Here is a 13530-nt window from a genome sequence, read left to right on the forward strand (position 1 = left end):
GGTGCTGCTGTTATGCAGGGAATGTGCAGTGCCACACATTTGTCAACCAAAATAAACAACCGAAGTGTTCTCCTAAAATGGAATCCAACATATCTTCATGGTCAGCCCTTTCTGGCTAGAAGATACTCTCTTCCTACTCTCTGTTTCTTTTAGTTTAGATAATATTTCTACTCTTTTGCTTATCATGGAATCTTCTTCCTTAATAATGGACTGTGCCCACGGTCAACATGGATCTCATGGAATCTCTTTCGTTAGTTCTTTTTAACCATCTCAGTTTCTCCTGATAAAGCCTCATTCTTCATCTTTGGCTTATGGCCTTTATTTACTAGGCTCTTGAAATGACTAACCTTGTGTGATCCACCTTCTTTCTTCCAGTTGGCAGCCGTGGTCCAGTGATTGATGTAAAAATGTGAAAACCACATCTTTTCCTCCTAGTATCACAGTCTTCAAAGTTTAATTTACACTGCGAAGATTTCATCAACTGAGACTCAATGTGCAGGTCAGGTTCCACCGCACAGAAGGGATTCTGCAGAAGTCTTGTACCTCTTACCCTTAGATTCTCATGTTCACAAGGGTAAACCTTGTTCTACAGTTGGGACTTGAATTTCTAAAGGGCTCCACCATTCTTCAGATTATAAGGGTACCCTCTGTGCTTAAATGTTTGTACCATGTGCAATCCAGAGCTTGTGCATATAATTGCCCTTGGAGATTCTGGAAATTGGTACGTGTTATATAGATGGTGACTACATGACTAACTTTCGGAATTCCCACCTCTGGTGAGCTTTACTGAGGCAGTGAATCAGTTGCATTGTCACAAGTCATTGATGGAGAAACTAAAAAAATTCTGTGATTCTACTTGGAGAGGATTCCTGGAAGTGTACACATGGATTCCTCTGGACTTTGAGTCATGTGCACTTTGCTGTTGATCATGGTAATTGTGCAAAATTGTGGGAACAATTGTATGCTAGGTCTTGGGATTCTTGTTGACTCACTGAACCTGGAAATGGGTTGGAGAATCCTAAACCTATACTGTTTGGTGATAGTTAATCATTTTTAACTTAAAAGGAATGAGTTGCCTTAAGGAGGTAAATAGAACATTTATATGTGTGAGAGTGGATTTTCAGAGAGGAACTAGTAGAGAAGAATCACCATGGATTTGGAGAATACCATCTTATAGGCTGAGGTCTAGATGGATTGAAAAGGGAAACATAAAAAGTAAATTAGTAAAGTGTTCTTTTTCCATTTCCTGGCCACCATGATGTGAGATGCTCTTCTCTACTATGTCCTCTCTACCATGAAAACCTGACACATCTGAAATGGTGAACCAAAATGAATACTTCTCTTGAATTATTTTCCTTGGTTGATTTTGCAATTTGCCTCATTCTAATCCCAACATAATGTTACTCTAAGCCAGATTAGTCACCATTTTCATTCTTAATTACCTTCATTCATAAATTGTGTACATATTTTCCTTCTTTTTTCCATCCTGTTGCTAGACACCTGATAAGTAATTTAAGGGGGAGAATTTATTTTGGTTCACAGTTTGAGGGTGTTGATTATCTCATGGTGAGGAAGGGAAGGTATAGTGGTAGGAGAATGCAGATGAGACTCCTCATCTCCTTACATCTTTGAAGGAGAGGAAGTTGAGACAGGATAGGAGGTAGGGCCTGACAAGAAACCTCAAGGCTGGTCCCCAGTGATCCTCTTCCTCCAGCTTTGCTCCTACACAGCTCACAATCTCCCCAAACAGGTCCATCAGCTGCAGATGAAGTGCTCAAGCCCATGAACCTCTGGGTGATATTTCATATCCAAACCATGAAGTAGGCTTTCTTCTGCATTTTGAAAATTAAGCCAAAGTACTATGGCACCGAGTCTTTGGGTGGAATAGCTATTCCATTCAAGAATGATAAAGCAAACATTAACAAGTCCTAGCAAGTGATTCCTCCTTGTGCCCACAACTACACCTGTAATGACTGTGGAATGAGGAATCATACTGACTAAATTACAATATTTTTTAGAGGGCTGAGATGTGCCTCAGCAACAGAGCCCCTGCCCAGACTCACAAATATACTTTTTATCTTCATAAAATTATGAATCAGCTATGAGAGTGAATTGTACATGTTAGTATCATTAATCAAATACCATTTACAAACAAGAGTAAAGTAAGAAAGACAGAACAAAGCTATCAACATTTGAAACTCCTGCTGAGTTTTAACTGTTTATAAAAGATTAAGCAAGGACACTGAGTGTAGGGCATTCATATAGAATAATGTCAACGTTCTGAAACAGAGCCTTGCATGAGAACATTGATGCCATAATTTATTTCATTTTTCATGAGGAATATAAAGAAAGAATATTTTGTTTATAGGTTCAGTCTATAATATTTCAGCTTCCCCAAACTCCTGATTATTTTATTTGTTATTTTGAGACAGTTCTCATATCTCAGGCTAGTTTGGGACTTGCTAAATAGTTCAAGCCTGCTTGACCTCTTTATGGTCATCCTCTCAGCCTCCCAAGAACTGCAGCACAGATATAAACAGACCACCACACCCCTACGCAGTTTTGTGGTCTTTGTTCTGCCTCTAACCAACCAATTTGGAAACAAAACACTCTTAGCTCACAAAGTTTATACCTTTAAGGAAAATATAAACATACCAAGGAAACTAAGGAGGAAACTGGATATTCTCAAAGGTGTAACACCCCATAGGATTGTGCCTTTCCTACCCCAGAAGTAGGACCTAATTGTGCTAGAGATCTGGCATTGTCTTTATTCAGGATCTTCAGTTTTGACTACACAGTAGATGTTTATCTCTTCTCAGATTGTCTTGTACTCTCTTCCCTGAGCAATTCTGTTACATGCCCTCATTTGCAAGAGAATCTGCAAAAAACTCTCTTGGCCCTTCTCACCACCTTTACCAACCATGTTCCACACAAGACAATGGGAGAAATGAACAACAGCAGAAGCCCTAATGGTCTCTGGAAGCCTACACAAGAACATTTCAGAACAAAGTAAATAGAGACTTCAGAGGTTTTTGTGTAGTTACTAAAGTTGTGAAATTTGTGAGGAATGTGGGACCAGAAAATTCTTTTTAATATTTTCCAGATTCATTGTCTCTAATTCTTCATGTCCCTAGCCGAATTTTAACTTAATTATAAAACAAAATCTATAGCTGCAGCTCCAGCCTGAGGGTAGAGTCTGCACAACTAATCAATGTTAATTCCCTGGGCCCAATTTAATTACAAAGCAACATTTGGTACAGCTGCTAAACACTTACCAGGTGACCACAGGATGATATGGGAGCAGAATTTACAGGTCTCTAGTCTTGCTCACACACTTTCAGCACAGCTATGAATCAGTCATGTACAAATTTGAGCAAACTCTTGGGTTTATACTAAAGATTTGCTTGACTTTGCACACCTTTGTAGCTGAGCCCAAGTCACACCTTTGACAAATTAGTATTGGCTATGGTGTGTACAAGGTCAATGTACTGATGGAAGAGATGTCCTAGTAAAGGAAAACAGTGGCAATTGGACAATATATGCATACCTCTTAGCTGATTTAATTAATTTTTTTCAGTGATGTAAACACAAGGAAACTGACTCACACATACTATGAGATATCAACTTGTGTTTTGGTCAGAACAAACAGTATTTTGTAATACAATTGGACTTACCTAACACATCTCTGCTTTTTAAAAATATTCCATGAAAAGGAAAAGAAATGATTACTTGTGTTACTAAAACTTTCAGTTGACAAAATTAAAGTTAACCACTGATATAATTTAAAGAGGTGGCTCTTCCCCTATATAAACTATTTTCAATTTGCATGATATTTATTAAGATATTTGCATCAAACAATATAGGTCTGACTATTTTGTGGTTGGCTAACAGGCGGGCAGAAATTTAATGGTTAATTCACTTCTGTTGGAGCTTTTTGCTTTATTAAAATACTAATTTTTCAATACTTGTGACTTGAATGCCTTCTTAGGATTTTAGAAGACCAGGAAAAGTTATTTGAACTGAGAGATGAAATTAAGAAGGAGCATCAAAAAGAGAGTTGAATATCACTGGTTGATTTTCAGTACCTGAGACTATAAAGTACGCTCAATTCAAACTAGGGTTTTAAGCGTGAGTTCTCAGTCATGTTCAAAGTAAGGCAAAGATGATCTCTTTCTTTTATTTTGCTTTCCTGTGTGCCAGGCTTAGGATGCCAGTCTTCATCTCCTTTCCTTTCTTCTTTAGAGCATGCATCACACCTCATTGTACTTCATAAAACAAAGCAGAGGACATAAACTCATCATGAAAGATCTGGAGCAATAATCTCCTTCTCCATGGTTCAGTTTCAAGCACCAGCTCAGATTCTACCTGGTGTTGCCCTGTGTGGCTACTGAACACACTGGACAGAATGACAGATTACGTTTAAAGGGTGAAAAGGCTAGTCTCTCAGTGATAGCAATGTCTGTTTCCCACCTCAGAGAGAATTCTTCTTACTACTGAGCAGTGACTGAGCCACAGGAGGCAACAATTTTGCTTGCTGGAAGAAAATAGGATGGAAGGAATTATGACGGCTGCCAGATGTTGCAGTGCCTCTCAGGGGGCACCAGGATGCTTCTGCATATGCTGCAGACAGCATAAACTGTCAGATCATGGGACTCTGGGGTTCAGTGCTCACACTTCGCTGAGATGCAGAGTCACAGGATTTGAGAGTGAGTAGGACCCTCAGAGATGATCTGTCCAGAGGGCTTACACTGTGACTTTGAGAGGGAACCCTATGATTCCAAAGTGTGGTTTCAAGAATTATTGAGTGATTGTACCCAAACAGGAGCATCATTCTTAGAAAGATTGTAAATGTCTTATGTCAGATATCACATCAGGACATAATATTTTACTAAACAAAAACTAATTATAAAACCCAAAGTCCTACTCTGGTTGACGAAAAGAACTTTGTGGACAGCAACTGGTTGAGCTACATCCATGGAAGGAGATGCTGATTTAGACACACTGCACTGTGATAGGCTTTGTGACATGTGGGATCAGAAACTAAACTAGATCATTAAGCAGATCAGGTGGGAATAAAGGAGTTCTAGAGTCATGCCAACTATCCTTTTGTTTATTTACATTTAATAAGCAAGCAAATGAAACAATATTATTTAGAAAATTTTGCCTTTCCTTGTTATTTTTGTTTGTTCTTCAAAATATTCTTCTTCTGCTGTTAATTTATCTTCTCCAACCTCATCTATTCTACTCTCAAAGTTAAATGTACTGTGTCCATTGATAGTGGAATGGGTAGAGAAGATGTGGTAGATACAAACTGGAATATTTCATCTATAAAATAATGGAATTATATTGTTTAAATGTAAATGTATACAACTGAGGATAATTGTGTTATGTGAATTATGTCAGTTTTAGAAAGACAAAAATCACAAGTTTTGTCTCATTTGTGGATTGTAAACTTTTATATAGATCAATAAAATCTTGTATGTCTATATGACCTGAGAACAGGAAGCAATGTAAGTGAGCAAAGGACACTAACAAGAGGAGGAAGGAGGAAGGAGAGAGAGAAAGATTACTAATAGAGGGTAAAATGCACAGAAAAATGTACTTATGAAACCTATATAATGAATATACAACAATCAAAATATTATTAATAAAATTGCAACATAAAGTTAATACTCTGGGTAGTTAATGGAATATCTGTACTCAGCAACAATGAGAGAGAGAGAGAGAGAGAGAGAGAGAGAGAGAGAGAGAGAGAGAGAGAGAGATCTGATTTTAACATAATGTACAATCACATCCTCCAGGCTGAGTAGCTTTTCAATAACCTGTGACAAAGCATATGTCTTACCATCACTGTTGATGCATACAACCTCTTGAACTTGAGTGCCTGGCCCACAGTCTTTTCCATTATCTGGTTCACAGTCTCCAAGTCTCACTGCTTTCCAGTCATAGCAGGCTGGCTCTTCACAGGGAATGGCTTCCAGTAAGTGAGGGCAGTTTCCAGTTGCCCCTGAACCTCCAGTAGGCTCATTCGTAATGCGCCGCTTCCTTAGTTTGAATCCTGAGTCATTGGGGGAAGGAAATAAATTTATTGTTAATGCCAGAGTTCTGATATTTCAGAAAGATGATTTAAATCCCAGAATCAATGCTGGATGAGGGTAGAAGGTAAGAGTCCTGAGTGAGTTGAATAACCAGTGTAAACATTGAAGCATAATGTGAGACCACCAGTCAATTATTGATAGAAGAAGGAAGAAAAGAAGGAAGAGATGGAGGGAAGGAGAGGGAGGGAGGGAGGAAGAAGGGAAGGAAGGAAGGAGCAAGAAGAATCAAAATAGTTTTTGGCTCAATTATTTCCCTTTGCCCCTTTATACTTTTGCATTCTTTCTCTCCCAGCCTTTAAAGCTCCCTTCTACTGGCTAAGGTCCCTTACTAATTTTCCAATATTATGGTATTCTGAACTAAATACACATATTTAAAGGTTCCAAGCTAACATCACAAATGAGAGAAAACATGTCACATTTATCTTTCTGGATCTGTTACCTCACTTAGAAATGAAGGATTAAATGTGAGGGCGTGGAAGAGCAGGATAGAGGAGAAATAGATTAACTAACACAAAATCTTTTGAAAAGGTCATAGGGAAACCCAGTAGTGGAGAATTCTCCTAAAATATATGCATATACATATATAAAAGAGTTTAAATGAAGTGATCCCATAGCAGAGGGATACTCCAGCTACACAACACATGCCAGCACAAAATGCCCAGACACAGGAATGGGTTTTCCCTTAGGTTGTTGGTCACTTTGTCCCATAGATTCTCAAACATTACAGGCTATTGCCAGTGCTCTTGGCTATCATCCAGACCTTGGTGGTAAGACCCTATGTAAGTGAGTTGTAGAAAAGGAGAATCTAATCTTGTATCAACCTGGAAGCTTTAGACCTACTCAAGCTTTCATAGTGCTTGAAGGTGCTGTGCACAGACCCCAAAGAGAAATAGTAATCGTCTGTCTTATCCAGCTTTGAACCCTGAAAGCTAAACTAATGACTGGCCAAACAAGACATGTCCACTTGTTCAATAGTGGCATACATATTATGGGAGTATTCAACTACTTTCTGATTGGATTTCAGGCCCACTTCACAAAATGAAACCCATATTTGGCAAGTTACCAGGGCTATGAATCTGTAGCTATGTAGGACATAGGCCCTAGAGTGGAACCTGAAAATATTGTTCTGCTAAATGAACATAGGATTAAAACAACTCCTAATGACTTATCATTACACCCAGAGAATAACGAATCTCTAATTTTCAAAAGTACAAAAAATAAGAGAGTTACACCCTCTTCTCCACAGCTCATGGATCATTGAGAGGAGCCAGAATGACTACAAGGAAACAAGTTTTTTCAAATACAACGTGACAACTGTTCATATGAACTTATGGCAGTTTTGACAGAATATCCAAGACCTACAAAATACCAAGCCAGACAAGGAACACAAAACATCATATAAAATATAGATCCCAATTTGCCTCAATTACTGGGTGTTTGAAACAGGTAATGTCACCATTACATACCTTTTCTCCCTTGTTGGTCATTACAGTTCTCGTAAGTACAAGGTCCCCAGGCAGACCAGGGTGAAACCTCACATTCCACTGGACAAGGAAGGTGGCACAGCTGTGTGGTGTTAGGAACAGGGCCACTGCATAATTTTGAGTCCACTGGTTTTGAAGCTGTTTGGAGAACAACACAGATATCTCTTAAGACTTAGACAAAAACAGATGTTATGGTCAACAGTAATTTTTATGTGTGTGCAGAGGAGAGAGTTTGAAGATGCGTCACCAAGACATTATCCCAGGGTTTCTTTGCTGTACCCTGAGAATAAAAAAGGAGGACTAAGGGGGTAAATGGAAGAAATAGTATCACATCATCAAATGAAACTGGACGGGGAGTCCTATAATTGGCTTGGTTTGTGACTGATAGGTCTTGAAGTGAGTAAAACAAATGCAGCTCTCCTAATTATCAAAATAAACATTCAGATGAATCCTAAATTTCTACAGTCAAATGCTAAAGAGAGTGGTGCTTTAGAGGTCTGAGCACGGTAGGAAGGGACACAGAGCTTTATTAAACATGAAAAAAAAATCCATTGATTGGCTTCTGGTAGAAAAAACTCCTATCCACTTTGGCCTACTGTTTGGAGAGGCGCCACATGGATGTAGGGAAAAAGAAGATCCAATGGGGTTAGCCTTGACCTCCAGGTTCAAGCTGATCCAATGATTCCCAGAAATTTTGTCCATTCTTTTATCTGAATATCTGTTAATCTAAGAGCTGCTAAGGAGCCTAACTTACAGTTATTTAGGCTTACTCATTAGTTGATCAAAAAATAAGTAAATGTTGTTTGCTTTTTTGTTGCCCGCCACCCCCCCCCCCCCCCCGCTATGTTTGATGACTGCTGATTACCTTTCTTTGTACATACATATATTGTAAAATTAAAATAAAGCTATATCCATAGATATATGGATATATGATTGGTTATATTGATTAGTTAAGATGAATGAGCCAGGAAGATATATAAAGTTCCATGGACAGGATAAGAAAATTATCTCTGTGTTTATTTTATCGATTCCTCTATTATCTATTGCTTACCATTAATAGCTGTAATTACTTGTGCTTCAAAAATGTTTTGGCTACATTTTCCTTTAAAAAAGACAGTTTAACACTAATAATTTGACTAGTCCAGACTTGTAGAATAATTGACTTAAACAAATGGTGCTGGATATTTTTCATTCTTGTGAGGGAATACTATTAGTTTCCAACTATGTAAGATTACATCTAGATAATCACAGAAAACTAAAATAATCTACGCTAAATGTCTCACTTTTAAATAAAAGTACTGAAAATATACATGTGTTGTTGAAACTCTAAGACATTCTTAAGTACTTGAGTATCCCTGAGGTGTCTGTACACATAAACACATCTAATACAAATGGTTCCTAGAGAATATGATGCTGACACCTCTCATGGTTACACTTGATGTTTAGAAAAATACTGCAGGCTTTATTTTTGCTTTTTCCTCCAATAAGGCTTATCCTTCCATTCTTTTTTTTTTATTGGCCCCTCATGCAGCCTTGAGACAGGGGGAAGGGCTTGTACTAGCCTCTACTGGATGTGCCTTCCCATGGGAGGCCTTGCCTTCTTCTGGGGGGGGCAGTGGGGGGTAGGTTGGGAGGGGGAGCCTGGGGGTGGGAGGAGGGAAGAGGGAGATCTTTGATTTGTGTGTAAAATGAATGAAAGAATTTTCTTAATATCCTTCCATTCTTAAACACACCACAGTGGAAATAATTGACAGGGCACCTAGGCTTTGGTTAGTATGAAGCCCAGCAATGATTCTCAAGTCTAGGAGTGTTGTAAGTGCATCATAACACCAGCCAAAGCCAAGGATGAGGGATTTTAGTGCTTTCTAACATGGAAAGTACTCCACATGTCATTGACAGAAAATATGGAAAGAAATGCTTCATTTCTTTGAATATAAAAATTCTAGACATAATGTTGCATATTTTCCAAAAAATTAAATCTTATTGAAGACCCTAATAGACAGAAAAGTGTATAATATGAAGTTGAAAATTAAAACAAATGAAAACTTTCAGTTGTAAAATCTTTCACACCAAAAAACTTTAGATATTTTTGCTTTACAAAGACCTGAACAGCTTCTATTGTCTTGATATTATAATATAATTGCATCATTTCCCCCTTCCTTTTCTTCTCTCTAAACTGTTCCACAAGCCTCTCCTTTCTCTCTCTTTTTTAAAAAATTCATGGCTTCCATTTCATCATATAACATACATGTATATATGTCTAAATATATAACCACAACCTGCTCAGTCTATATAATGTTACATACATATGTTGTCAGGGGTGATCAATTAGTATTGGATAACCAGTTGGTATAATCTTCCCTGGGGAAGACTATTTCTTCAGATTTCAGTATTCCTTAATGACCTGTAGCTCTTTGTCTAGAATTGAGGTCTTCTGAGCTTTCTCCATCCATGTTAGTATGTCTATTGGTATCATCCTTGTTCAGCTCGTATTTAGGCAATCATGTTGGTGAAGCTTTATGTGTATAACTTCTGACATTCTTAGGAGATACAATCTTTCAAACTCTGTTTCCCTGGCTCTTACAGTCTTTCCACCCCAGCTTACTAGGTTGAAACAATGTGTATCCACTTTTTTAATTTTTCAGAAATTTAATTTTAGTTTTGATGTATTCCAAATGGATTAAAAACTTGTTCAAAAAAATCCTAGGCCTTTAGAAAAGGAAGTGACGAATAAGGGCTTAATACAGTACTGTAAATGTGAAATACCCTTGAGTCTTACTCAGCTGCTAAGTTAACAAAGTCTGCCCTGAGATAACATATCTTCTCACTGACTTCTATTTAATAGATATAATTTTACACATAAAGACCCTTTCATTAATCAAAGAGATAGAAAGAAAGAACATGTGTGGGTATACATAGAGTCCTTTTGTTGTCTGCTTTCTTATTAACATATTATGTATTGATTAATGTAAATCCCCAATACTACTTAAGTTTCTCAAATTTTGTGAATTTCATAATTACAGTTGTCCAATGAGTCATATGGGTCTTATTAGATGATGTGGTGATTTGTTCTAGCTTCATATTGTCAAATACTGAGTTATGAATTCAAGACTGGCCAGTTTTCACTAATGTGTAATTTTACTACTTAGGTTTTGCCTGTAGCATGATGCAGACAAAATGTCTCCAATACATTTTAAGTGTTACTGCTAATTTCTTAAAACATTTTGTTTTAGTGTATGATTTAAACATAATTAAATGAACATTCCGTGCTTCATGAGGCTACAGTGTCTGAATTTCTTGGGGATACCAAAACAAACAAACAAAACTCAACACACAGTAAGACTAATATACATTTGTAGATCTGAAATATTTTTGGGTTTTGTTCATTCAGAGCACTTTTAAGGGAAACATGTTACTGCAAGAAACAAATGTAAGACTTCTATTTCCATTAAATGGTCAACATATAATTTTCAAATTAAATATTTTATTTTTCAGATAATTATATCCTGTACCTATTATACCCATTTTATGATGGTAAGATGTGAGAAAACTATTACATAATACCATGTCTGAATACTGACGTTGGATGTGGCAGGTAAGTGTGAGTTTGAAGAGTATGCCTGTACCACACACCTAAGCTGGGCTCTATATTCAGTGCTCCAGCCTCCTCTGGCAACCTCTTTTTTCATTGTTCCCATTTCAAGCTCTGGCCATGACCCCACAGCCCACCCACAACCTACAAACCCTTGCTGTATCACATCCAACCTCTCTACCCCAGGTTCTCCATATATTGTGCCAGCATCTAGATAGGTGACTCTACCTAATTATCCCCTCTACTCACATTCCTCAGTGCTCAAGATACATTCAGCATCTCATATCCAGTGCCTGAGCCTAATCTGGACAGCTTTGCTTGCACTTAATCTCCAGGCTTTAGTTAGGACCCATATTCCCACAACCTACAGGAACCTTGTGTACTACATGCAATCTTTCCACCAAATTAGGTCCTGTACATCTTGTGACAGGAACTAAGTGGGTAAGTTTGCCTGATTCCCTCCCTCCAAGGACACTCCCTGACGTCCAGATCTACTGCCAAACCCCAGGCTTGGAGCATGACACACATCCTATGTGCCAGCTCAGCCCCTTGAAACCGCCTGACTTCTCTCTACCTAAGCCATATCTCACCTTCAGCCTAACCTGACCCACACATACCGTGCTCTGCTCCAACCTATCAGACACAGAACAAATAAAAAAGTCCACATGCACAGATTGCATCACAAAACTACGGTGTACAAGATCAAGAGAGTATTTCCTTCCACAAAGCCCTTAGTCCCAAAGAAATGTCTGACAATGATAATTACCTATGTGAACCTCAGGACACAAAATTTAAAAGAACAATAAGAAGACCAAAGAATTCAAGTTTAAAGAAGACAAACAGCTCAGTGAGCTAAATGTTCAGGTGATGTCCCCTTCCCCCAACACGAACCAAAGCTGAAGGAAATCATGAAGACAATATAAGATTTGAAGATGGAATTCAATAAATATGTAGAAACATTGAAGTGAACTCAAGCTGAAATGAAGACGGAATTGAAAAACTCAATAACTGAACTAGAAAACTCAAGGGAAAGCCCCACAAGCAAAATGAATCATAGGGAAGATAAAATATTATGATCTAAGATAAAGTACAGGAACTAGACCAAACAAACAAAGAATTTGAAAGCAATTCAAACACAGAAATCTGCCTTTAGTTCAGTTGGATAGCTGTTGGTTACTGCTGACATGTATGTACTATCTATGGCACCTTTACTCAAGGCTCACTAAACAGGAGAGAAATAATATCTGGTGCTGCAAACCTAACTAGCTTCCTAGAGCTAGAGGGGTCATGGATCTTAGAAAAGAATCTACTACTAACAATTTTCTAGGCTAGTATAATTCTTTACTACATCTTAAATCATATCTTTGTATCCAAAGATAAGTGTAGCTATTTCTCATCAAAGAAGCCTCTCTTACAGAAAATGAATACTATCATAGATAGTGGGGAGCCCACTCCTGATAGATGTATCTATATCATAGTTGCTGCATCTATGGCACAGATAATATCAGAGTAGATGCGACAGAAAGATTTTAAGTAGCAAAATATCAAGATGTCTGCTATTAAACAGTCTTTTCTAGAAACAACTATATTCACAAGGCCAGAACAATGGTAATATTAATGCACAGGTTAACATAAAAGGGGGAAATTTTGTGGGATTCCACCCCTAGACAAAGAACTACAGGTAACTACCTAGAGGGAGTGTTAGCCTCGCCCAAAGGTGAATCCTGTACAGAGTAGTCAGCCCTGAAACTATATACACGCCACTAACAAAAAATGGACTCAGCAGAAAACATACATACATGCATCCATATGCATGTACATACATACATATATACATACTATATATGTATATATATTTGTGCATACATGTGTCTATATATGTAACAATAGTTAAAGAAAAAGGTGTCAATGAGAATGGGGGGACAGACAGGGTTTGAGGGAGGTTAGCTTGGAGTAACTGGAAAGAGGAAAGGGACAGGGAGACGGGTGTAATTTTTTTCAGTTAAAAACATATCAAAACAAAAAACTACCTAAACTGAAGAAAGTATGCAGGAAGCAATGTGGCAGAAAGACCAAGCCTTTTCCTTATAGGAATAAATTAAGAAAAACCCTAGATCAATGGCATAGACCAGATCATCAACAAAATTATAGAAGATTTACCTAAATTAAGAGACCATATACCTATACAGACATAAAAAGCACACATAACAGCAAATAGGCAACATTAGAAAAGAAACTCTCCACAGAATATCAGAGCTAAAACTCAAAGTATACAGAATAAGAGCATTGAAAGCCACAAAAGAAACAAACATCACAAGTCCATATTAAGGAAATTACATTACATTAACAGTGGATT

The 13530-nt window shown here is 37.7% G+C and overlaps 1 protein-coding gene across 1 annotated transcript in view; it reads right to left on the bottom strand.

The window, feature by feature from the left end:
• Thsd7a (thrombospondin type 1 domain containing 7A) overlaps positions 1-13530 on the bottom strand; it is a 399677-nt gene that overhangs the window by 138578 nt on the left and 247569 nt on the right. Inside the window, exons 5-6 of the mRNA XM_052722143.1 lie at positions 7565-7720; positions 5846-6058 (exon numbers count right to left, since the gene is read on the bottom strand). Coding sequence (XP_052578103.1) covers positions 5846-6058; positions 7565-7720 — 369 coding nt within the window. The remainder of the gene's footprint in view (positions 1-5845; positions 6059-7564; positions 7721-13530) is intronic.

This window comes from Peromyscus californicus, unplaced genomic scaffold (genome assembly GCF_007827085.1).
Source record: "Peromyscus californicus insignis strain IS unplaced genomic scaffold, ASM782708v3 Scaffold_6__1_contigs__length_162567912, whole genome shotgun sequence".
Taxonomy (NCBI): domain Eukaryota; kingdom Metazoa; phylum Chordata; class Mammalia; order Rodentia; family Cricetidae; genus Peromyscus; species Peromyscus californicus.